A 25,655-nucleotide genomic window follows, 5' to 3' on the forward strand; every position below is an offset into this window, starting at 1 on the left:
GGCAGACGAAGCAGTACAGTGTGTGCACTGTATGCTCAGCATAAGTAAACAGTGAATGCCTGAGCATGGACATTCATGTAGAGGTATTAAATAAGGCAAGTGAATCCTTTCATTTCAGTTGCTGGAAGGGGAAAGCACATCTTCGACATACACCCGTGCTCAGTTCACACCGCACGCTTGCTGGGGTTATTTCAGAGCAAAGGCTGCCTCTTGGCTCCTTGACTTTCTCTGGAGCGGGATGGAAATTCAAAGGAAAACAAAACTGTGTTTGCTCATTTCTGATTCAAGAAACACATTCAAAGACCAGGAGGTAAATCCTCGTGCACCTTTCCCATCTGCTGGACCTGGCTTGTACTGAATGCTTGTCAGAGGAAACTTATCACAAGGGATGTAATTTTGTCCTATGGACAAGCCTTCAGCCCATACAAATTGTAACTCCCCACAACTTCTTCTTTAACCAGCAAAGTTTTAAGCCCCTAGAGATGAAGCTGTTTGCAATTAGCTGTGGGTCGGGCCCTGGCAGTGTGGCCTAAGATGCCGTCCCTGTAATGACTTTGAGGAGCCAGACTTTAAATGAACCCCCCTGGCCGAAGCTGGTGTTTGTGTTAGGTCTTCTATAAGGATGCAGCCGGTTTTACACCATAGACACAGGCAGCCAGCAGCGAAAGGTTGCCCAAGGAACACAGCCATGGCCATGCAGGGAGTGCTGGCAGGGCCTTGTGCTGGGTCTGCCCTTTCCACATCACTTTAAGGGACCTTTTTGCTGCAGGAAATTAAAGGCCACCCCTGAGCTACAGGAAAACTCCCTTGGAGCCATGTGGCCAGCACAGTGACCTTTCATTGTGGCAGTGTTAGCTGCTTACCTGCCAGGAGCCCTCTCCCGTCAATGCCATGGTTTCTATTGGGAGCTCAGCATTGTGCTGGCAATGGTCTGTGCAGCAGCAGCATCCCTGGGAAGCGTCCCTAAATGTCGCTGCTCACTGAGGGCTCCAGATGAACGTCCTCCCGTGAGGGATGGTGTTAGAGCTGCTCTCCCCCCAGCCCCGGCTTCTGGCCAAGGCAGCCAACCAGCCCTCTCGCAGGAGGAGCAAATAAGGTTCCTCATTCTTTATTACATCCTTGAGTTGTGCCCAGCTGAGCTCTACCGTCCCTGCAAGTGTTCACACACCGTGGAGATGATGCTTCAGTGGTGCCCTTGGCAGCGCTGAGGAGCGCTTGGATTTGATGATCTTAAAGCTCTTGTCCAACCCAGCTGATTCTGTGATTCTATGACTATGAAAACTGTCCCCGATCTCCATCCCAGTACCACACACGGCGGAGCTCTACATTCTGCAGGGGACCCATTCGCTCTCACCGCAGCCAAGGGTACCAAAAACCACATCCCTGATGCTGCTGAACACCCCCAGAGAACCCCACGGGGTGCCGGGTCCAGCCGCCTGCCCTGCTGCTGCACCTCCATGCCCCCTGACTGCTCCGCTGCTGTCCGATGAGCTTCGTCCGGGACGGCCCACGAGGCGCTGAGCACCCGAGCGCCCGCCCCGGCGAGGGGCCACAGGCTCCGGACCGCGGCGAGATCCGGCCCGGCTCAGGACGCTCCGCCGGTGCCCTGGCTGCGATTCCCGGTACGGCCGGGAGGGGGCAGAACGAGCTCGGGCCGCGGGGCCGGCCCCTGCCCTCGGCGCCGCTCCGGCCGGCCCGGGCACGCTGCAGCACAGGCGCAAAGGAGGGAAGCAGGGGCTTGTTCCGCAGTTGCTGCCTGGACAGTGCTGTGCATCCCTGCCCCTCCTTCGGCCGTGGGATGAGGACCGGCTCCTCTCCGTGCAGCCGATGGTCCCAGCTCCGTACATCCGCGCAGTGTGAGCTGGGGTCCCAACGGAGCCATCCCCAGCAAAGGGCTTTGAGCTGCTGTGGGGGTGCCCCATGTACCCCTCAGTTTTGGGGTGGCTGCAGGAGGAGGGTGTGAAGGAAGCAGAGAGGGAACATGAAGAGGGAGTAGGGATGGAGTCACCTGCAATATGAGCGCATCCTAGAGCACGGCTGAGCCAGGAGTACCCATCACCGTGCATCAGATCTTCCCTGCCCTCGGCCGCTTGCTCTGCACAAGCAGCGCCTGACACAAACATTCCACGTGTAACTTGGACCCTTTGGAACAGGGCAGGGGAGGTGGGGCTGAAATCCTTGAAAGAGAAAGTAAGAAAGAAACTGAGCACAACTCCCAAAAGCTGACACAGGCACATAGTGCGAGGGGCAGTGTGCGCATGAAATCGCAGCAGGAATTTAGCCAGGAGATGCTCCGGAGATGCTGCAGTCAGCCGGAGAGGCTTCTCATGGCAGTGCAGGATGTTTAATGCGCCCTCCCTACAAGATGTTTGAAAAGCCTGTGTTCAAAACTCACATGGAAAGGGCCCAGTAGTTGTGCTGGTACCTAGGAAAAGCCAGCCCCAACGGGAGGACCTGGCAGCCCATGGTAACCCCGCTCCTCCTGCACAAACCCGGCCATGGGGCTGACTCAGCACCGCTCCGTGGGCCTCCGGCTCCACGCCGAGCGAGTCGTGGTGTGATCGCCCCACCCTGCCTTGGGAAAGCCGCTGCTCTGTGCTCGCTCAAGCTCTTTATTCCTCCTCCTCTATCGCTGCGATGCTTGGCCGTGCGCTTCGGTGATGCATCACAGATGTGGCTGCTGGGCGCCAGCAGAACACCGAATTCCCACCAGCTTTGCAGAAACTGTTAATTTTTGAGTGTTCACCATGGGGCTTATTGGGAGCCCGCTTATCAGTGGGTGTTATCTGTGCCTTGGGGCATCACGGATGAGGGGGAACGGCTTTAACCTGCCCGAGGGGAGACTGAGCTGAGCTCTTAGGCAGAAGCTCTTCCCTGTGAGGGTGCTGAGGCGCTGGCACAGGGTGCCCAGAGGAGCTGTGGCTGCCCCATCCCTGGCAGTGCTCAAGGCCAGGTTGGACACAGGGGCTTGGAGCAAGCTGCTCCAGTGGAAGGGGTCCCTGCCCGTGGCAGGGGCTGGAGCTGGAGGAGCTTTAAGGTCCCTTCAACCCAAACCAGGCTGGGGTTCTATGATTCTAAAAGGACTTTGCGGACAGAGGAGGTTGGGGCTGGAGCTGGATGTGATGCTGAGCTCTGTTCTGCTAGCATCGGTAGGAACCAGCCCTGGCTATTTAAAGCACCTCCGTCAGCACTTGGGAGCTTGGCCGAGTTCTGCTGTCTGCAGGACATGTGTGGGGCACTTTGACCTTCCTGCTTCTCCATGGCCTGGCTCTTTTATAGCTGCAGATGTGCTCAGTGACCACAGAAGTGTTCAGTTCCTCTTTGAGTCCTACTCGTTCCTAAATAAAAGCAACCTAGTGATGACACTGAAAGATGAAAAGCCGCTACATCTAACATCTGGGCACAGACTGCAGAAGGTCTCATGCATTTCCATGTTAACAGAAGATACTGATGTGGGTCGAAGTTGAATAGAATCTTTCATGTCTTGATGAAATATTTTACTCACAGGAAGACACATAAAGAGGGAAATAGTCCCATTTATTAATACAAGTGCATGAAAAATCATGTACAATATAGGATTAGATGATGGGACAGTCATAAAAGGGACAATTTATAGTTAAAGGTCAAATGAAATGGAACATTAACCCACAGAGCAGCTCTTGGCCTTTCGTGCCCTCTTCTTTTGCTATGTCATTGTTTAAAGGCAGAGCTCTGGGCACCCTCCTCAACAGGCAGCCTTCCGCCTTCGGATGTGCTGTATTCTGGTCGGAGCTCCCGTTCCCCTGGCAACAAAACCCAACAACATTATGGGATTTTCCACACGATCATGCAATTTCCCCTCTGCCCGGGAATGGAAGCCCTGTGGCTGCCGAGGGGATCCAAGCACATGGGCAAGGAAACATTCAGCCTGGAGAAGAGAAGGCTCCTGAAGGGGAGACCTGAGAGCAGCTCCAGTGCCTGAAGGGGCTGCAGAAAACCTGGAGAGGGGCTTGGGACAAGGGCCTGTAGGGACAGGCCAAGGGGAATGGCTTGAACCTGCCCGAGGGGAGACTGAGCTGAGCTCTTAGGAAGAAGACCACACGATGCACAGCCACACTGTGGGGCCTCTCCTCACACAGAGCTCTCCTGCTTGCACTCCATCACCGGCTGTGCCCCCCAGGGCTCATGCAGCCAGTGATTTATTTGCCCCTCAGTGGCCAAAGCGAAGCTGCGGGTCTAACACCTCTCTCCATCCAAAGGCATTCATTTGTTCCTGGGGGTTTCACACTGGATGAGTCACTTTTCCTTTTAACCTCACTGCTCCGAGTGCATGGATGTACATCTGTCATCCCAGCCGCAGCTGGGGTGATGCAGAGGTCAAGGGGATAAATAGCAGAGGCTGTATGAACACCCTCCCTCCAGAATTCCCTTTGTAGCCAGGAAATAAAAATCACACAAAATCCATCAAATTACGTGCTTACATACTTAAGACATTGTTGTAAAAAATACCCCTATTGACTTTCTTTTCCTTTTTTTCACCTCCTTTCTACAAGCCCGTGGGATAGGATTCCCTGTTTTCCATGGTCTCCTGACACGGTGCCAAACAGCAGAGAGCAGCTGAGGCCATATTTTGTCAAATGACCCGAAAGCCAACATAGTTGGCAATAAATAGACACAAGATGTTATGGTCATTTTGATACAATGAGTGGATTGCATTCCGGGCCAGTCTGTTTCTTTGGTCTTCAAGTTCTCAGGGCAATGCTCTGGCAGGGCGATTATCTTCATTCACAAGCAAGCTGCTAACACCATTATTACGCTGAATTACCAGGGGGGTTTGCAGCCCCTGCTCACATTTGCTGGCCACCTCTGAGGCCAGAAATATGGCCCCAGTGCTCCTAATTTTGCCTGGAATTGAGTCTGGAAGTATAATCAGTGCATTTCTGCCTCTAAATGCTCCTGACTATTACAGAGAAGCTACAAGTCCAGTTGGTAAGGCACTGGCACTGGGTGCCCAGAGAAGCTGTGGCTGCCCCATCCCTGGCAGTGCTCAAGGCCAGGTTGGACACAGGGGCTTGGAGCAAGCTGCTCCAGTGGAAGGGGTCCCTGCCCGGGGCAGGGGTTGGAGCTGGAGGAGCTTTAAGGTCCCTTCAACACAAACCTGCCTGGGATTCCATGATTCTAGTTTGGGAAAACAAGGCCTGGAGCAGCCCCAAGGAGAGCTGCTGGGAATTACCAGCATGCAGAGCTGAGGATGAGGAGCAGGATGAGGAGCAGGATGAGGATGAGGTTGAAGAGGAGGAAGCCCTGTGTTCCACGGGGACAGGGAGGAGGACACAAGGCAAAGGGCTGTGGTCTGCCCCAGATCCTGCCCCACCACCTTGACCTCAGTACAACACAGAGCAGCCCAGCTGTGTGGAGCTGTGTGTAGAAGGGGATGTTTGCAGCAGAGCTGGTCATCAGACACAGCTGGGATAACGGATGCTGACCCTGGAGAGGGAGGGCACCGCTGCCTTCCCATCCCCACTGATGCACCCAGTGCACCATTCTAGGCGCTCCCTTGCTCTCCATGCAAACGGACATCCTCACTGATCGTGGTGCTTGGTGCCTGTCCCCTCCACCGCGGCTGATTCACGCAAAGAATCCAGATCCCGCCCTGCCTTTGCCAGTAAAAATCCACATTTTAGAACCGCCGCTGATCTCCTCCAATAAATAATTAGCACTGAGTCAATCAACGCGTGGGGCCAGGAGACAAACTGGCAACGCTTCCTTAGCGGAGGCGCTCTCCAGACTGTAAAGCAAACACAGAGCCTGAGCGAGCCGCTTGCGGTAGTTGTGGCAGTGACTGATTGGAAGAGCACTTTCCAGCCGCAGGGAAGGGCAGCAGGGATGCAGCTCCCCAGGGTTCGGGCAGCCGCGGCCATCACCACGGGCTCCAGCCTCCTGGAGTTGCTCTCTCAAGCAGCTGCAACCACCGTGAAGGTGGTGACAGGAATTTGGGGGCTCTGGCTAAAACGCCTCTGTGTGCTTCACGCCGGGGCCTGATGATGGGAGCAGCTGGAAGGGAAGGAGAGGGCAGCAGCTGAGAAGAAGCCGCCTTTAGCCAGGATGAGCGCAGCCCAATAACAATGAAGTGATGTAAACCCAAGGCCTATCTTCAGCAATTAATTAGCGTGGTTCCATATAAACAGCCCCAGTGGTAACCCCAGCTTGGCTTCTGCTGCACCAGCAGACACTGACTCACACAACGCTGCACTCCGAGGTTTGGAACGGCTGTTTTGGCTGCAGGCCCATAGAAAAAGGGCAAAAAGGTGCAGGTGGGGCTTGAGGAATAAATAAAGAGCAAATTCTCATGGAATTCCGGATGAAAACAGGATAAAATGCGATTTATCGTAAAACTTCAATGAAACACTGTCTTTGTGGGTTTCTAGATGAGTTCATCATACAGAAAGCTGTGGTTTATTGGGCCCGTAGGGACAGGACAAGGGGAATGGCTTTAACCTGAGAAGGGAGATTGAGATGAGCTCTTGGGAAGTTCTTCCGTGTGAGGGGGGTGAGGCACCTTTTATTTTTCCCTTGGCGATCGCAGCAAGTGGAATATGTGATTTCTTCCACACTTAGAAAACAACAGGTTTCCTCGGGGTTATCCTGAAGTGAACTCCATTTAGGGCCCCAACCCAGGCAGAGCAAGTTAAAAGAGATCTTTCCACTAACTTAGGTGGGAACCGAAAGCTTGTGAAGTAAATGTTGGCCCATCTTTTACAGCACAGGAATTCCGTACTGAGTCCGCTAGGGAGTAATTCCTTCATTAGATACAGAAGAGACACAGGACTGTGTGCTCGTTGCCATGAAGAGAAGCAGGTGCTCCTAACGTGACTTCCAGACACTGAAGGAAAGGAAGACCCCAATGCTCTGGCAAGCAGACATCGCGGTGTGCTGGGTTCCCCCCATGCTTTTGATGTACCCAACAAGGAGAGCAGAGAACGCCAGCGGAGGGGAGCCATGGACCCTTCCAGGATTGAACCCCCCGGGCTGGCTCCTGCTGCCCACTGCTCCTCCAGGAGCGGTGCCGGCTCCCTGGATTCATGGGATTGCCATCCGACATACACGGATTGCGCTGCTCTTCCCAAAGGCCTCTGTAAGGTCGCTTCGTTTCTGCACGTCTCAGCTTTGCAACCTGGAAAGAGGCTCTTCCTCCTGTCCATCCCACAGCAAGATTTCCATCCTCCATCCATTACTCCTGGCGATGCCAGAGGGTGGACATGCCAGCTCCTACCTGGTGCCGCAGGAGCCACAGGGCTGCCCTCTGAGGCCAAACCCTTCCCTACAGCTCCACCATCAGCCCCGCTGATGGACAAAGCTACAGAAAGAGGAGCTGTTGCCACAAGCACTTCTCCTTGCACTAAAAGGCCAAACCCACAGTATCCTACTCTCATCCATCATATGATTTATCATGGTGTCCCTGGCCATGGCAGGGGAGTTGGAACTGTACGATCTCTTAGGTCCCTTCCAACCCAAGCCGTTCTATGATTATTTATGATGATCATGATTTATGAGATAGGTGTGTTTTGCTTCTGGAGGAGACGAAGCCCTATTGTCAAAAAAGCAGATGAATTTGCACTGACTCAAAGATGTTACATGCATTTACACGTCCAGCTGTACTGGATGGAGTGTGGGGTGTATCTAACTGAAAACCCATGGGAACTGGGACTAAATATGTGCTGAGGCTTAACAGTGACATGTTGGTGACAGAGATGGGTCTTGTATGCTTGTATGGTGCTTGTATGGGATATGGGAGTCCTGGAATGGTTTGGGTTGAAGGGACCTTAAAGACCCAGCTCCAACCCCTGCCATGGGCAGGGACCCCTTCCACTGGAGCAGCTTGCTCCAAGCCCCTGTGTCCAACCTGGCCTTGAGCACTGCCAGGGATGGGGCAGCCACAGCTTCTCCGGGCACCCTGTGCCAGCGCCTCAGCACCCTCACAGGGAAGAGCTTCTGCCTAAGAGCTCATCTCTGCCCTTGCAGCATCTCCATGGCCTTCTCTGGACTCTCCCTAAGGCAGCGCACTCTGTGCCTGCAGGGGTGGGCACCGCATGAACACACCAAGTGTCATTATGGTTTATGCTCTGTGGAGAGGCAAGAGGGGCCAAGGGTCAGACTGAGCCTGTGAGATGGGACTGTGGGCACAGGGCTGGCCTCCTCCATCGTATCTGCTCAGTGGTGGTCTTATGGGAAGGGGGGGTGGAATCTACTTACAGGCAATAGGAAACAAATGGGGTGGTTTTATATGTCACATAATGCTGGGCTAGGAAAAGCAAAACAAAGCAAGAACTTCATTATGCTTAGGAACATCCCTGTTTCATTAGAAACCGAATACATTTTGTCTTCAGTGCCCATAAAGCGAATGCCTGGGAAATATCACAAGCAATCCATTCCTTCTTCTGGCCTGCTCCGAGAAGCCACACTGACGGGAATGCTCACGTGGGTTGGATGGGAGCCAATACACAAAATGTTTAGGGGCCCCTTGGTGCATTCAGCAAAAGTAAATCCCATTTCAGCTCCATCCTCGCTCAGAGACTTCCCTCTCAGGCACTTCCAATGGGCCAGAAAGGCCTTTTCTACACCTCAAAACTATGTTGGGGTGTCTGTACATGACACATTGCCTGGAATTTGTGTCTGTTGGTGTCCGTCCACATCCATGTGAGGAATGGACCCTAGATACGTTATAGTTCTATAGGAAGACATTGGGCTCATGTGAAGTGCTTGGCATCTCTAAGTAGGAGCTGCAAGCTTTCCATGCTGGGAGGCGGTAGGAAATCATCGGGGTGACTGTTCCAGTCCCACAGCCTCACACTTTTGTTCTCCATAGCAGCGGGTGCCAGCAGCCCAAGGTTGAGGCACCTGCATTTCCTACTGACACGCAGGCCAGGAATGCAGAGGAAGTGCCTGGGAAGGGCGATGGAAGAGAACCAGATTTCTTTATAAACTAACAAGCCTCAAATGAATGTTCAAAGGAAATTACTTTAGTTTCTCGCACAGAAAGTTTTAGGTGAATGTGATTTGATAGCCTCCGAGAGGAAAAAAACAGGAGACAGGAAAAACCCTTCCAGAGAACACTTCATAGCGGAGTTACACAACCCTGGGGGTGCGAGTGGGGAGAAGCAGAGAATTCCAGCTACAGAGAAACCGTATCCAAAGCAGTGAGATGCTGGGATGTGGGAGACGCCAAGGGCTGGATGTGTCCCCAGACAACTCCAACCGGCACCAGAAACCAACACCCCTACACAATGAAGATGTTTCTTTATGCCTTATATCAACCCCTCCAACTTGAAACCCTCTATTTCTGAGCAGATCAGCACTACAACAAAAGCTTTTTCAAGATAAGAACACGAGAGTTCAGTTTCCTCAGGATAAGAACATGAAATAGATGAGGCAAACTGTTAGCTGGCATGAAGCAGCGGGGATGAGCGCACTTGGACACAGCTCCGCAGGCTGACACCAGGCAGAGATCCAGCGTCCCTGATTTGCCCCCCCCCGAGGAGGGTTATATTAAAAAGGCCTTGGAAAACACAACAAGAAACGTGCCACCTGGGTATCATTTGTGGATTTCGCTATTTGTTTAGCTCATCACATATTTCGTCTCACATGAAGCAGCCATAAAGTAGCGTCACATTCTGCCTAACGTCAAATAACTCCATAAATGGACATGAATTAACGAGAGTTCAGCTCAAACCGGAGTCAGGCTTCGCGGTTTGTTTGGGCTCTGTGTCCTGCCTGCTCCCCTGCTTGGGTGCGATTCCACAGCGGAAAGTCTTCCCCCTCCATCCCGCTTCGAGCTGATGCTCAGACCTAATGGGGTGTGCAGTTTGGTCTCTTCTGAGCTTTTTACAGTGACCCAATCTGATGAGCTAACAGGAGCCTTACATCATTACAGAGGAGAAAGCTCTCTCCGGGACTAAAAATACCATGTTTGATTGTCCAAAAGGAAAGAAAAATTGTGCTTCCCTAAGCATGCTGTAATGATCCAGTTGGACACGGGCCGGAACAGCCTCTTATTCATTAATTCCATCGTCATAGTCACAGAAATAGAGAAAAGACCTTCTAAGCTGCTCCATTCAGTGAAGAATATTTTCCTGACAGCACTATCCAAACGTTTTTTGCCAAGTTCAGCACAGGGACTTCCACTCTTTCCTTTGTCAAATCTCTTCTGGGAGCAGAAACTCTCAGTTGTTGGGGTTTTCTCCCTGGTGTCTGTTGTTGTCAGCTGGATTTCATCCCTGCCTGACAGCATGGAAACGGTGTGTGTGCAGCGTGGGGTCTGCGGGAGGGTGGGATGGAGGCTGTGTGCTGGCTGGGGACAACCTGCCAACAGATCATTTCCGAGTGAGTCACCGGCAGTTGATGGTCAGTGGCGATGGGATGCAGAGAAACCTCCCTGCTGGTGAACTCACTACGTGCCTGCTCCCTCCCAGCTTCAGCTTATGGACCATTGAGACGATGGAGGTTTCTGTGGCACTTTAGGAGCACTGGGCATCTCTCCTCCTTCAGTTCATCATAGAATCATAGAATACTTAGGGTTGGAAAGGACCTCAAGATCATCCAGTTCCAACCCCCCTGCCATGGGCAGGGACACTTAGAATGAGGTCTAACGACAAAGCTGGCTTTGCTATGAGCCAGAGCTCAGGTCCAATGACCTCCGGAGGTCTGGTCCAGCCTCTTGTGCTCTGTGATCACAGAACCATAGGATCAATCACAGTGGAAAAGGCTTTAAGATCATCAAGTCCAACTGTTCCCCCAGGACTGCCAAGGCCACCACTAACCCATGTCACTGAGGGTCTTGTCTACACGGTTTGTGAACTCTTCCACACTTCCAAGGACAGTTATAGGTGCATTTAGTACACCTACTGATAATAATAAATAGTGCACCTAAACAAGGCTAGGCTGAACGGGGCTTGGAGCAAGCTGCTCTAGTGGAAGGTGTCCCTGCCCATGGCAGGGGTTGGAACCGGATGAGCTTTAAGGTCCCTTCAACCCAAACCAGGCTGGGATTCTATGATTCTAGTTAAAAAATTCTACAAAAGCACAACTTGGAAAAATACCTGGGGATCCATCAACTAAAAAGCTTCCTCAAACACATGTTTAAACCATTTATGCTTCTCCGGAGACGTTCTGACCAGGCACAATCGACTCCGCATCCATGAAAACAGAAAAGTAAATATCCACCTGTGCCAAGTACTTGTATTCTCCCTCCCTCGGCAGCGACACTGATTGCTTTAAAAGTAGTGCTGCAGTTAAGATATTGAAAGAAGCAGTGATTGGTGTCCCTGGGGCCTGATAGGGTTTTTCTGAAGACAGGCAAGCAGAGGCAAGGCCATGGTGCTGGGTGGCTGGGTGGCAGAAGCAGGTCAACGGTAGTGCTGTTGAGAAGAAATAACGAGCTTTAGAGCACTGCTGAGGTTTAAAGCCAACCAAACAGCCATATTACATCTTCAAAGAGGCCCAGAGGGATTAGAAAGGCTGAACAGTTCATCCTTCCTGCACATCTCCCTGGCCATCTAGCCACAGGCAGGTCATACCCCTTCCTAAGAGAGCCAGAAAAAGGCTGAAGAACACAAGGGCTGCAGGTGTTAGTAAAGAAATAGTGAGATCTGACTCTCTATTAGGTGGAGCCAATGATTATCCTAATGCCCACTGAACACTGGGGATAATGGCCAAACTGCTCCTCGAAATGACATCCCCACCATCACCAGTGGGACTTTTCTATGGGCATCACTGAACGCTGAATCAAAGTTTTCCGTGCTGTTAGACATGGTTTTGTGCAGTATCACCTGCAACCTTGCAGGTTCTTAAATATAATGTACCTTATTTAAACTCTGAGGACAAATTCTACTCCAAATCATGCAACACAGCTCTCTCCATCTAAATGAGTTGCCCAGATGCCGCCAAAGGCAGAACTTCAGCCTGGCCGACACAGTTTCTGAGTAGCACATTTCTGTGTCTCCACTTCCTCACACTCCAGTAAATGTCAGGGCTATTTCTCTGAGTAATGACAAATCCTTCTAAATACCTTAAACTTTCGTTCAGGCTCAGCTTTTCCACATCCAAGTAACTGCATGCTTGGAATGAGGGGAAAAGAAAATGCAATTACCATTTGTGCAGAAGTAGTGTCAAGGAATACGCTGCAGAAGGTAACCTAGCTCAATGCTCTGAAGAGATCAGAGGAGCATCTTCAGTGGCAGGAGCCTGCAGCTTAATAGCCACATAATTATGTGTTAAGAACCTAATGACAGCAGAGAAAAGAGATGGACAAAGATGTGCTTGGACTTCTCTGAACAGGGATGTTGATGTGTGTTGTCCTCTGGCTGTAGCCACTCTCAGCCTGGACCTTGCCCATTTTAGCTGTCATTTCAGTCCAGGATAAGAATGCCCCACAATGAAACCTGGTAAAACTAATCTTCTCTGACTGAAACCTATTCACGCAACCAGCCAAGCAGGTATGGGAAGGGTGCTGAGGAACCGGAGGGGATAACTGCATCGCCCACACAGCTCCAGCTGAAAAGGATGGGCACCTACACCCTAAAACGACAAACACAGGGGAAATCCAGACAGCTCAGACCTGAGGGGGCAGGTATGGGGCTGGAGGGCCTGACAGATAAAAGGAGCTGTGATGGATGGTGTTGTAGCAACAGTCACTGCAAAAGCAGAGAAGGAAACAAAAGAAACAGGATACGGCTGTTTAAGGAGGTAGATATGTTACATTCCCGCAAGCATTTATGAATTCCTGCTTATGTGCTAGAATACAAATATGGCCAATTGCTTCTCTTTCATTTTTTTGCCTGCTCAATAAAGTTATTGCCTGTACTCAGGGCTCTGGATGTGTGCTGCTCCATTTGTGTAATCCGGTCACACACATGCAAACTTCAGGAGTATTAAGAGAGAAATCAGACAAGAGACACAGTAATTCAATACTGAATTGTTATGGTGATCTTGAAAACTGTATTTGCATGTTATTTGCCTGCTTTTGGTCTCACTTGGGGCCCAGGAGATTCACTTCCAGAAAGAGCAAGGTTTCGGCGCCAGAGCATCTCGATTCTGAGTTTCTTCATCTCATGCTCATGGACGATGAATGCTTATCCTCATGTCTAGCTCGAGCACCTGAGAGCATTTCGCCTCAAAGTTCAAGCAAAATAGTTTCCAAAAGATGTTTGGAAATCCTCCTCCAGCAATCCATAGAACTCAGGAAACTGGGAGAGCCCAAATTGTTTCAATGTCTCTCGCATCCAGGATAAACACCACCAAATATGCTCTGCATTTTCCATTGGATTCTAGGGATGTCTCCTTGAGTTCCCCAGGGCAATTAGCACTGATGTGTCTGTATTAGTGGGTTTCACGTGTGGTGTGAAGATGCTTGTGCCTCTTTAGGTAACTTCTACAAAAGTCCTGCAAGTGATGAAGAACCGCCTGAGTGGAGGGAGAGAAGCATCCATGCGAGTACTGAGCTGAGCTGTGTCTTACATCCTATTATCATGCCCTAAGCAATTTTGTTGGCATTGCTTTGCCCTTGCCATGCAGGTAACACTTTGTAGAGTGCAGCCTTTTACATTGGCTGCGGACTGCTCACTCTGGACACCCTCAGCACAGTATGAAAACCTTAGCACAGGGTGAGACACCAGCTGATGGACTGGGCTAAAGGAATTTGGGCCGAATGCACAGGGATAAGGTATCACAAGGCTTACCCCCCTGTATTTTAGCGTACTGTTTGTCCCTCTGTCCCTATCAGCGGGATGTTTTGAAATGAATGGGAAAGCTTCTGTGAAACCCACCTATAGAAACCTTTGTGATTCCCGAGGCTTAATACCGGCATCTGTGGAACTCGGCCTTTCAAGAACAGCTAGTGTGCTGTATTATCTCTGACTGATAAAAGGCAAACTCTCCTTGACCTGCATAAATTCAGCTGAATTTTCTCCAGTTGTCTGCATTCTGGAGCTGTACAACACCCAGAAAAGGAAGCATCACTATCAAGAGAAGCAAGAGTTGAGGCGATAAATGCTGACATCCCAAAGAAAGGCTGGGGACCTCCTTGGCTGAATAGGTACAATCGCTTGGTTTCTACAGCATGAAATACTGATACTGAAAAAGCACCAAATTTGGTTCCAGAACATGCCAGCAGCTGACATCTGTCACGATTTCGTAAGAAAAACACACAGAAGCTCAGTGTTCAGCTGCTCAGTGAAGTGACTCACATTAGACCAGAGGCTTTGACTTTGCTCTTCCAGGCACCGTTTCTGATGGGAAATCAATCAGTTTAATCCCATAATGGGAACAATTAGCCTTACAGAAGAAGCAGATCAGTTGTAATCTCATCTTCTACTTACAATATTATGCCAATATTTCTTCTTACTTTCTCAACTGCTGCTCATCGGGCACATTGCTGTGCCTGCACAGAGGTTGCAGCTCATGGAGAGGATGAGCCGGGCTTAATCCTGCCCTCGCTGTCAGTGCCAGGACAGCAGCTGAAGCTGTTGGGAGGAGGTTGTGCCCCCCTCCAAAGCAAACAGCTCCTTGCATCTGGTCAATATATTCATAGAGTTACAGAATGGTTTGGGTTGGAAGGGACCTTAAAGGGTCACGCTGCTGGGGATGCAGCCCACGACACTGTTCCTGTGTTCAAGCATACACTGTGGTCATGGGGAGCTTCTCATTGACCAACACCCCCAAGTCCTTCTCCTCAGGGCTGATCTCAATCCAGTGTCCCCACCATGTGCTTGTGCTGGGGATTGCCCCAACCCAAGTGCAGGACCTTGCACACGGCCTTGCTGAACTCCATGAGGTTTGCACTGTCCCACCTCTCCAGCCCATCCGAGTGCCTCTGGATGGCAATGGGTTTGTTTGCTGAAAGCACTATGAAATATCTTATGAGCATTGCGAGCCCTGACGAGCTGCCTTGTCCTTCTCCACAGCCTTCCGCAAGGCTGCCTGTTATCAAGAACAGGCTGCTGCTGTGCTCCGACACGAGCCGACCACGCTGTGTCATTGCTTCCCAGTGTTCCCCTTGGGAAATCCACCCGCCGGCTCTTATCTTGTGTTTAGTCTGCGATGTTCGTGAGGTAGGGATTTATCCTTGCTGCTCAGCAAAACCCCAGCTCCGGAGTCTGATGAACAAGAATAATGCGTGAAAGTTGTCTCATGAATATTTGCCAGCAGAATAAAGTGCATTTTGGGTCAGGCTCTGCTGCTTTTTACCCTCTGAACGCATCTCAGACAAAGGCTTCACCCTAGTCCTTTCTGTGAATCTGTGCCTGCTTCACGGTGTTGAAGAGAATCAAAGACAGAACTTCTTACACATAGTTTTCTCTGTGGCAATCCTACAAAGCCAGGAAGCCTGGGGAGGCAGGAGGCTGCTCCACCTGAAGGTGATTACAGAAGAAATTCTACTGGACCTACGAGGTTTCTTTCATTATCCTAATGATTTCTATCACAGCTGGGTTTTTCTCTGTGGGATGCTGAGATCGGCGAGATAAACCTTTAAGGAATGATTTAGACAAACAAATGAATTAAATAGAATTCGGAATGACAGTTCCCAATGCTTGGGCATCCGCCAAAGAATTCTCAAAAGCCAAAATAATAACTCAGATCTGAGAGATCCTGCAAAGCCTATAAATTAAGTAATCCTTGGGAAGCCTGCAGTTAAATCCGCCATAGGGTTGAGATTTGCCTGGACTTCATCCAAATAATGAGTTTCAAAATTAACTGGTTTCACAGGATGTTGGGTTTGGGGGTATTTGGGAATTTTTAAACTATTAAGTAAAGAAATAAACTGAAACCCTTAAGAATCTGTCGTACATAAATCCCGTCGGGTTAGGAAGGCACCAGAAAGGACTCGGGCAATGGAAATGGAAATGAAGATGAAACTGTCAGGGACTGATTAATGTAAGAAAAGACATTTCTTGGAGTTTATATATATTGGAGTATATGTAACATACTCCAAGAAATACTGACTACAGGGAGGACAAATTGCACAAATGCCATGAAACATTGCTTGCAGTCTTTCCTCCCACAATAGCTTTGAATTCCTGTGATTGAGAAAGGTCATCTCTGTGTTACACAGGAATATGTAGTATTAATGTGTTACAGCCCTCCCTACACCAAAGGCAGGTCAAAGCAAAGTTCAGTTAATACTTTCCGCAAGAGCTTTCTGCATGAAGTAGGGACCTGCCAAATGAACCTTTATTAAAACCTCTTGCAGTTTAATCACTTGTACTATAGCAATCACCTTCCCACACTTCAGATGCCCTTTCATTCTATGCCTTCAGCCAAAAAAACGCCTGATTTAACTTTGTCTTCTTCAGTTGCCATTCTGTCAACGAACCGGATTAACGTTTCCAAATATGCTCTTTCTAGAAGGTAAATCAGGCATGACTGATGGATGAGTGAAAACTGTAATTCCCAGCACATTCCCAGTTGCAGATCACATATCCCCATTGAATAGCTAATCATACAGTGGAACATATCCTGGCTAGAAATGGAAAGGTAGCTGCAGTAACTACCAGGTCATAGAGGTGTCAGCAGTCATGCTGGGGGCTCCACCAACATCTGGGTGCATCTCCAGGAAGATGCTGCTGGTTTAGGGGAGTCATAAGTGCCACATGAATGTCACGAAGCCACTTCATAACCTAAGCTGTGCCTGCCAGGAGTAAAGCAGGAAGTGCATGAGGATACGGTGGGCAGCTTGTTGAGTTGAGCTGAAAGCAACCTAGAGAGATGCCCCTGCTCTAGCAAGCGAAGTGTACAGGCTGAGATTTTTAGGTCCGCATGTAAAACAAACCCCATCCATCAATAGAGTGGCTGAATTCTACCTTGAACTCTGAAAAACAAAGAAGCTTTCTCTTAGAATCGCCATTTATTGAACTTACAAGGTTTATCAGGTACTTTTTTTCACCGTCTGCAATAAATCTTTCATGAAGGGCCTGGGGGCCGTGTGAAGAGGAGGCAACTTATCACTGACTGATAGTCAAATTGTGTCTATCCATCGATTTAGGGATGACTAATTTCTGCAAGAAGGAAAGCAGTGCAGAAAATGTTCATAGCAACCTGTACACCACCTTATCACCCTTAAACTGATGTGAAAATATTAGAGCATCTCATTTCTACTTCCACTAGACCCTGCCTGCTGCTCGAGAGGACTCTGGGCTGACTTCAGCCTCCTGAAACTGCTGTAAGGAGAAAAGGCCATAGTCTAGAAGGCAGTTTGTAGAGCAAGAAAATCCCCTGGCCTGGAGAAGAACTATCAAGCCATAACTATGTTTGAAGTCCCTCCCTCATGGGGAGACGTTCAAAAACAGCCTTGGGGGGTCATTATCAGGCCTCCCGGATAAGTATGGCACCTCTGCTAGACACTGGGAGGTGGGCAAATGGAAAACCTGAATGCACGTTCAAAACGGGACACAAAGCTGAATAGCCATAGTTTCCCCAGTCGGTCTGTGATAACAAAGGAAGGAAACCAGGAGTGTCACCAGCAGCACAGAAGAGCCAGAATGGAATATTCAAACAAGAAACAAAGAGGTGATAAGGCTTCAGGGTGGAAAAATACTGGAAACAAACACCGAGGAAAATACTGAGGGGGGGAAAGATAAAGCGACCGGAGTGATGAGATTGGATTCATGAACACGTTTGACCTCTCTTTTGAATGATGTGTGCTCTGTGCTAGAGCTTGCTGCAGGGTTTCAGCACTCAGCTGAAGAATGAGCATGTTGGAGATACTGTGTTTGGGCTGGCTGTCGAGGCTGGCTCCTACAGCAAGGTTCATAGCATCTCCTGTTGGTTCTGCTGATCCCCCACCCAGAAGGAGAGCTCCGGCCAGGGTTTGGAAATGAATTGTGATTGAAAAGTTCTCAAGTGATCAAAGGCAAAGCAGAAATTTATGGTCCTGGTTTGGCTGATCAAAGTGGGAGCACGACTGGGCCCTTTGCAGGCTGCAGAACTGAGCTTCTCATAGACAGCACGTGGGAAAAGGTGTGTGAGCAACTGAAGGAGATAAGGCATCTGCGAAACACGGGCTTCTTTCGTTCATGTTCTCATTCCCCAGATCCTGGGGAAAAGCCATCTAGGGCTGCCAAACTAATTCCTGATGCAGCTGGGGAAGCTGAGGGCTGCTCTACATGTGGGCACTTCCCATCAGGAGCAGTTCAACTGCAGGTACTTTTATTCAGAGTCAAACTGCCTCTCCTTCAGCTCAGTTCGGCGTCGTTTGGAACGCAGCCTCCTTTGAAAGAAGCCCACCCACAGTTTTGTACCGATTGGGGTAATTATAATCATGTTTTACTTGGGCTGAGTTTTTGACAAGCTTTAAGTTACGTGAGGGGTAACCTAGGCCCTGAGGAGAAAGCGCCTCGCAGCCAGCAGTGTTCCCATCAGCTTGTGAAATGAGTGCTTTAATAGTGGGGATTTCTGTGTTTTGATCATCGACCTCCTATGCCAGCAAATCCCTCTGCAACCCCGACGGTCTGCTGCTCAGCAGAGCCTGCCCCTCACAGCCCGCATGCAGTTTAGGTAATGCAGCCCCGATGAATGCCGGTGGGAATTGTTTGACTCCACAGAGCTTGCAGGCTCCATTTTCTTCCCTGCTCTTTCCCTTCTCTCTGTTTTATTGTTGTTACTTCCCGGCAGGCTTGGTTTCTCTTACAGGAAGGATCGTTTTGGATTCCCTCGTAAGAGGACGGAGATGCCAGAGCTGACACCGCGTTCATGCACATCTTTAACTCAGTGCCTTGGGGAGAGCTCCTCGGCACCAGAGCGAGCAGCAGAGGTGGGACATGAACCAGTCCTCTGCGAGACACAGTGTTTGGCTGGGTGGATTTTCTAACGCAAGCAAGGAAACCTCAGGCCAGCCTCCTCCCAGCCTTCGGCAGGCTGGGTGATATCACGCAGGAATGAGGAGGTATGATTCATCACCGCTTCGCAGACAAAAGTCAGCTTTTACAGCCTCTCCTGGTGCAGGCGCACGCTTGCATGGAACAAAGAGTAGGGGTGGAAGCTCTGCGGGTACCAGCGGCAGCTGAACCGCTCCTCTGGAGGCACCTTTTGGGTGAAGCAGACAGAGTTTATAATGTTTTGGGTGCGTAGCACAGGGCGCTCGCCGTGTTCACATCGCTGCATCACAAGGCTGCAGCACAGCTCAGGAGTGTGTTTGGAAGGGACACGGTCACACAAACCCTCCGGTGTCAGGAGCAAACGCCTGCAGACAGATTTCACAGCAAACAGCCCGTAAATCAAACTCACAGAAACTGGGCAACAAGAAGGTGCTTGATGAAACTGGACTTCTCAAACAATGAAACCTTTGTTAGGCCCTTTTCTCTGAAGTGGGATATTCCGGCCCGGCCCTTTCCAGGAAGAGAGGGAGGATTGCAGCCATTCTGAGCTGTGCTGACCCCCCATCCCAACGCCAAGCTGTGGCTGCATGCCTATGAGCCATCACTTCAAACACCCTCTAAACATCTTCTGCGTGCTCCGACAGCCACCACTGGAAGCTGGAATGCTCCACAGTGCCTGGTGCTTCCCCTGAAAAGGCACAGTGATCACAGAATCACAGCACGATCTGGGTTGGAAGGGACCTTTAAAGCTCCTCCAGTTCCAACCCCCTGCAATGGGCAGGGACATCTTCAACTACATCAGGCTGCTCAGAGCCACATCCAGCCTGGCCTTGAATGTCTCCAGGGATGGAGCATCCACCACCTCTGGGCAACCTGTGCCACTATTTTACTGCTCTCATTCTAAAGGATTTCTTCCTCACATCCAGCCTGAACATCCCCTGTTTCAGTTTAAACCCATCACCCCATCTCAATCTTTCTTATAGTCCCCCTTTTAAGTACTGCAAGGCCACAGAAGGTCTCCCCAGACTCCTCTCTTCTGCAGGCTGATGGGGTGCCCTGGCCAAGAGATCCCCAAACTGCTTTACACCGAAATCTGCGTTATTTCCTTGAAGTTTTCTCTCTTCTTTTTTAACATACTGCTCCCTATGCATGTAACAGTTGCGACCGCACATTTACAGACCTATTACACGATTTTCCTACCACTCATGGAGGATGGAGGCGCACTAGGCAAAGGCTTTGGTCACACCAAATGTGCGTGCTTTGCTTTACTACTGCGAGCAGCCGGTTTAAAACCCACCGGGGAAAAGGTCTGGGGGAAACCCCCTGCTAAATCTCAGCCCCCCCGAGGGCCGGGAAGGGGTCGGTCCCGCCTCCCCGCCACGCCCCGCCGAGCGGGGCGTGGCGGGGGCGGGACCGACCCCTTCCCGGCGCTCCGGGGATCGGCTGCTGAGCGCAAGTGAGGGCTGGAGCTGCCGTTGCTCGTGGGCAGGGAGCGTTCTGCCGCCGCTATGTCCCACTCGGTGGTCCTGCGCGGTCCTTCGCCGTGGGGTTTCCGCTTGGTGGGCGGTAAAGACTTCAGTGCTCCGTTGACCATCTCCAGGGTGAGCCCGGGTGCGGAGCGGGGTCGGCGGCAGGTGATGGGGAGCGGGGCTGCTGGTACTCGGGGCTAATGGGCAGCATCGCTCGGGGGCTTTTTAAACACCAGTTGCTCTCTATACCCCTAAATAGAGCGCTCCTCTCTGAACACAGCGCTGGTAGTCTTCTCCATGCTTTATTTTTTGAGGGTGTTAAATTCATAAAGATATGCTCCCAAAGTTTTCAGTCCTCAGTACGAAGGAGGGCTTGGATTTGTGCCCTGAACTGAGTTCATAGGCTATTGGGGGTTTTTTTAGGCAGGCACAAGTAAAGTCAGCAAGAAGTTTCTCTGTGCAGGCTGCTGCATTATAGGGTCCCTGCGGGCTGGTAGTAATTACTGTGTAAGTGTACTCGCACTTGTGTTTAACCTCACAAAGATGTATTTCTGGAAACTTCTTTCCTAAGACACAGCGGCTAGCTTGGGCTAGGCTTTGTGAGTAGATGGATGTGAAAACAAACCATCCCCCGTGCAGGAAAGAGCACGGCGACGGGGTGTGATGGGCTGGGTGATGGATGAGGTGCTGCGACCAAGCCGGGCACGTTCCCGCAGGCACTGGTGCTTCCGTCGCTGTCGGCTGGCTTGGGAAGGGGCTGGAGAGCCGAAGCTCGTGTCCTTCCACAGCGCCTTGCAGTGGTGTGGTATAGCTGCGCTCTCCTGGGCAGCTGCTGCCGGAGCGCTTGAACGCACCCTGAGAGCATTGAAAGGCTTTGAGAGGAGCTATAACTTAAAAACACTGTCATAACGCATCCAAGCTGTTCGCTGTCTGTTCGTTCATCTGCCAGAGCTGTGATGGAAAAGGGGAAATGCATTCCCTGAGCTTTAAAGAATTAATTATGGAAGAGAACATGTTTTAAAGAGGCTTGGTTTGTGTTTGGGTCCCAGTGCACCTATTACACAGCTTTATGTCTCTGGTTTTACTTTGCACTGTCCCTTACCAAGCGTTCAGCGAGGGTTTTTTTGGAGGAGCAGCGGGATATGGATGGAGAGGAGGAAAGACCCAGGGCAGCGCAGGGAGCAGGGGCTGGCCGTGCTGCTGGGGTGCTGCGAGGGGAGGCACTTGGCTTCTGGGGCTCAGCCTGCACCTTCCGGGCGCAGGGATGTCCTGTTTCTCCCCCGGTAACGTGGGATATATTGCAACAAGACACAAAATCACCTCTCGGTGACTGTAAGAACGTTCCTTGTGCGGAAATGAACATCCCAGTTGAGCGGAGGGAGCCTCTTTTCCTCTTTGAAAGAAGCTTGGTTTAATATTAAACAAGAAAAAACAAAGTCTGCTTCTGCCTAGGCAGGTGCCTTGCCAAATTCCTCGTTTGATTCAGCAGACCTGGGAGGCATGAGGCTCATTCGCATCAGGCCAGGCTTGCTTTGGATCACAATGAGCTGTAACACAAGCAGCGCCCATGGGGTGTTATCTCGTGGTACTGTGACAGCCTGTACATTAGATCCTGGTTTACCTCTGCTCCCGCTGAACAGAAGGGTGATGCTCCAATGTGCTGCTGCTAATGGATGCTCTGGGATATAAATACAAGTGTAGGGTGCTCTGCTTGGGCTCCAGCCTCCTAATGCAAGGAGAGACCTCGCTGGCTTTGTAAATAGCACCGGAAAATGTTAAAACTGGGGAAGAATTAGCTTCTGCTGCAGCTCCTGGCTGTGGGGATGCAGGAGGGGCCTTTGCTTGGTCTCGGGTCCCTCCAGCCCTGCCTCTACAGAGGATGGAGCTGGTGTGGTGCCATAGACACTTGAATTCTATCATTGCCTAACCAGGAAATCTGCTCTATTCAGCTTGAACCCCAGGCTGGGCTGGTGCAGGAGGGAGGCTCTTGCAGCCTAATTGCTGAGGCTTTTGGCTGACTGGTGCTTCCTTCAAAGTGCTTCTTTTTTGGTTGGTTTGGTTGAATTGTTTTATATTAAAATGCCATTAAATTACAAACAGATTTTGAGCAGCAGAAATTCTGCCGAGAGGCAGGACCAGGCTCTGGGATTCACACATCCATCTGTGTGCTGGCGTGCTCTGGGTGTGCTGGGCTGGATGTGGCTTTGCTGTGCCCCACTTGTGTGCTTGAGGGGGGCTGTGAGCATCCTACCTGCACTGGGTACGTTGGCAAGTCATAGCTTGTAGTTGGGGATTGGAGGCATCCGAAAGCCACCCACATCCAGTGCTGGGTACCAACGGCTGGCAGCCTCCATAGGAAGCACCAATTCATCTGTGCAGGGGTCAGAGAAAAATGCTTGGTTGCAGCAAGCTGCTTTTCTCTACTCGTTGCTCAGCTGCTACAGAAACAGTTTCTCCCCAGACCTCCACTATCTCTAGCAGTGCAGGGATGTGTTGCTGCCCCAGGAGCCACAGGGAGAGATGCTCTGCAGTCTGCTGGGGGCACACCGGAGGGTGCAGCTTCTTCTCCAAAGCCTGTCTGATGTCATTGCTCCAGGTTAAGTGCAGGCAGAGTTCCTTCATGTTGTGTTTATGGGATGTGAAGTCCAAGTGTTGCTGTTAGAGGGGAAATAATGAAGCCATCGCTGGGAAAGGAGCTGCCAGATGAGGCTGAGCTGAGCAAGAGGCGCAGGGATGCAGCTGAACACTGCGCAGGGAGAGGTCCCCAGGAGTGGTTTGTGGTAGTATTGTTAAAGGGGTAAGCTTGAAAAAACATGGATTTGGCAGCAAGGAGAAGAAAGATCACAGAGTTCTGCTTTGGAATAGGGCTTGACTTGCTTTCTGCGACTCGCTTTAGTCCCCTGCGTGGTCACTGCACTTGTGCAGGTGGTGATGCTGAGCCCATCTCGTGCAGATGTTTCAAATACACTCATAAAATCAAGTGAAGATGGATTTCTCTTGGAAGCAGGTCACTTCCCTCTGTGGTTTGATCAGTCTTGGCTACCAAGTGGTAAAGATCTCATTGCTCAAGTGGCTGGGAACAGCTGGTGCTGAGCGCTACCCTGGGGAGGCCACACTTTAGTTGAAGCATCAAGTTCTGCACTATTAAAGATAAGGCAAGATAAATACAAATCCAGAAGGGAGTGCATAGGGCATCTTTCTCATGTGGTCACACAAAGAGCTGGCTGTGCTGGCCAGCCTTCTGTTCCCTGCTTGCATTTTTGGGGGACCCAGGTGAGCAGGGCTGGACTTTGCTGGGGTGGTTTTGGGGGGGGCACAGCCTTGGGGTGCTGCAGCAGTCACAGGGATCATGCTGGTGTGGTGCTGGGAACGGAATTGCAGCCCCTGGCTGTGCTCTGGGGAAGAAACCTGGCTTGTTTTATACCCACAGTCAGAGTAAGCTAATGCCAGGTGTAGTACACTGTAATTAGTGGTTCCTTCTCCTAATGATATTTATAGGGGAAGGGGAATGACTCAAAACATCTGCTGAGAGTTGGCCTTAATACCTTGGTAGAAAGTGGTTTGAAGACTTAATTAAGTTTCTGGGAGCTGACAGCTGCTTTTCCTTGGTTGAGCAGGTTAACAACTGGGTTCTGTGTTTGCCCTTCCTAGGAAAGGGGATTTACTGTGCCTCTTATTCCAGGTAGCAACAACATTGCCTTTGAGCAGCAGCCGCAGTTGGGGAACAGCAATGGAATAACTTACTCAGCTGCTCTCAGTGTTGTGCTGGTAACCATGTCAGCGGGTGCTGCCGCACTGTGTGGCATCACATTGATCTACCCCTTGCCTGGGATTAAAAGATAATCATTCATTAGCGTAACGAGAGGAGCTGAATGTGTTTAATCACTTGAACTCGCTCGTCCAGCTCTTAGAGCGGTTGATGTTGTCATCGACCCAGCTCTGCCAGTGCTAAGCCAAGCACTTGCTGCTGTTAGAATCATAGATACATCACTTGCTAAGCAAATAATTGACAAATGGGCTGATTCCAGTCTGGTTTCTAAGTTTTTAGGACAGTTTTCCCTGTATCTGCTGTCTCCAGCATCACTTTACCCACTGGTCTCTAGCATATTTCAGTGTTGACTTGGAGCTGTAACACAAGAAGGGCGAGAAATAATTGGTCTGCAGTCCATTATCCAGGTATTGTTTGAGTTAAGGTTGGCTTTTAAACTGAAGTAGCTTTTGTACTTGAACAAGTACGTGTCCTGTTAAAGGTTAGGATACTCAAGAAGGAATTCTGCTGAGGGAGGAATTCCAGTGCAAGTGGTCTTGTTGATTCTGTCGGAGCAAACACCCGAGTGCATTGCTGTGATCCCGCTTGAATGCAGAGAGTTCCCACTCGGAATAGTAATTTCCATGAGGCGTGTTCTTGCGTGCTCCGGGGTGGGGATGGCAGAGCACAAGGCTGGGCGGGTTTCCTTACCCCAGGAACTCCACGTGTGGTGGTGAAAGCAGGAACCAGAGATGCCGCCAAAGGGAATGGGGCTTTTTGCTTTGCTTTCCATCAGGGTTTTCTCCTCATTTTACATGTAACTACTATGGATTTGATTGCTTATGAAATGGAAGTGCTGCACATTGTGCAGAGCTCCCGAATGGACTCAAGTATTTGTGTTGATGAACCCCAAAACTAGGAGCCCAGCGGATTTCTGCTGACCTTTGGTGGTTTTATTGCCTGTATAGACCCAAGTGCTGGTAGCTGTTTCTCAGTTGGTTGCATGTTAAAGCTTGTTAGCACATAATAGTTCAAGTTAGATGATCTTAAGTGGAAGGAAATAGTTTCTTTTCTGTTCTCATTGCTCTCCCAATGATTGCTTGTAAGGTCTCGAGTGAGGGATCTGGGTGGTTCCACTCGAAGCTGTAGCAGTACCCAGCAGTTAATCTGAATTACAGGTGAGAGCTAACGAAAGTATGCAACAAACAGACTTGCTGCTGAAGTTATTCTCTCACTGAGGCTTTATTTAATAACTGAACGAGAAGAATAAATGCTTGTGCTGGTTCAGGAGACAGTAATGGTAGAAGATGCTGGAGTGAAAGCCTAATGCTAATTGCTGTAATCAAGCACGCTGATAATCCAGAGTGGGAAAGCAGGCGGAAAGAATGATTCATGTAGGTCCATTCAGGCAAGGGCTGACCTTGGGGCGAGTTGAGCAAAATAAACCCAGCACACCCTCGAAAACACTTGGGGCCTCTGCCAGGCTGAACAAAGCAGAAGGAACTCAGTGTGAGGGGTTCCTCTGAGCTGGGGATATCGGGGTTTGTGGGCTGACAATGGCGATGTCAGTTCTCTGACTTCTTGAAGGTTAAA

At 50.4% G+C, this 25,655-nt stretch overlaps 1 protein-coding gene across 1 annotated transcript in view; it reads left to right on the plus strand.

Moving 5' to 3' along the window:
- The first annotated feature begins 20,276 nt into the window (after positions 1-20,276).
- PDLIM4 (PDZ and LIM domain 4) overlaps positions 20,277-25,655 on the plus strand; it is a 40,282-nt gene continuing 34,903 nt past the window's right edge. The window contains exon 1 of the mRNA XM_065690366.1: positions 20,277-20,446. Coding sequence (XP_065546438.1) covers positions 20,354-20,446 — 93 coding nt within the window. The 5' untranslated portion in view covers positions 20,277-20,353. The remainder of the gene's footprint in view (positions 20,447-25,655) is intronic.

Source organism: Lathamus discolor, chromosome 10 (assembly GCF_037157495.1).
Source record: "Lathamus discolor isolate bLatDis1 chromosome 10, bLatDis1.hap1, whole genome shotgun sequence".
Taxonomy (NCBI): domain Eukaryota; kingdom Metazoa; phylum Chordata; class Aves; order Psittaciformes; family Psittacidae; genus Lathamus; species Lathamus discolor.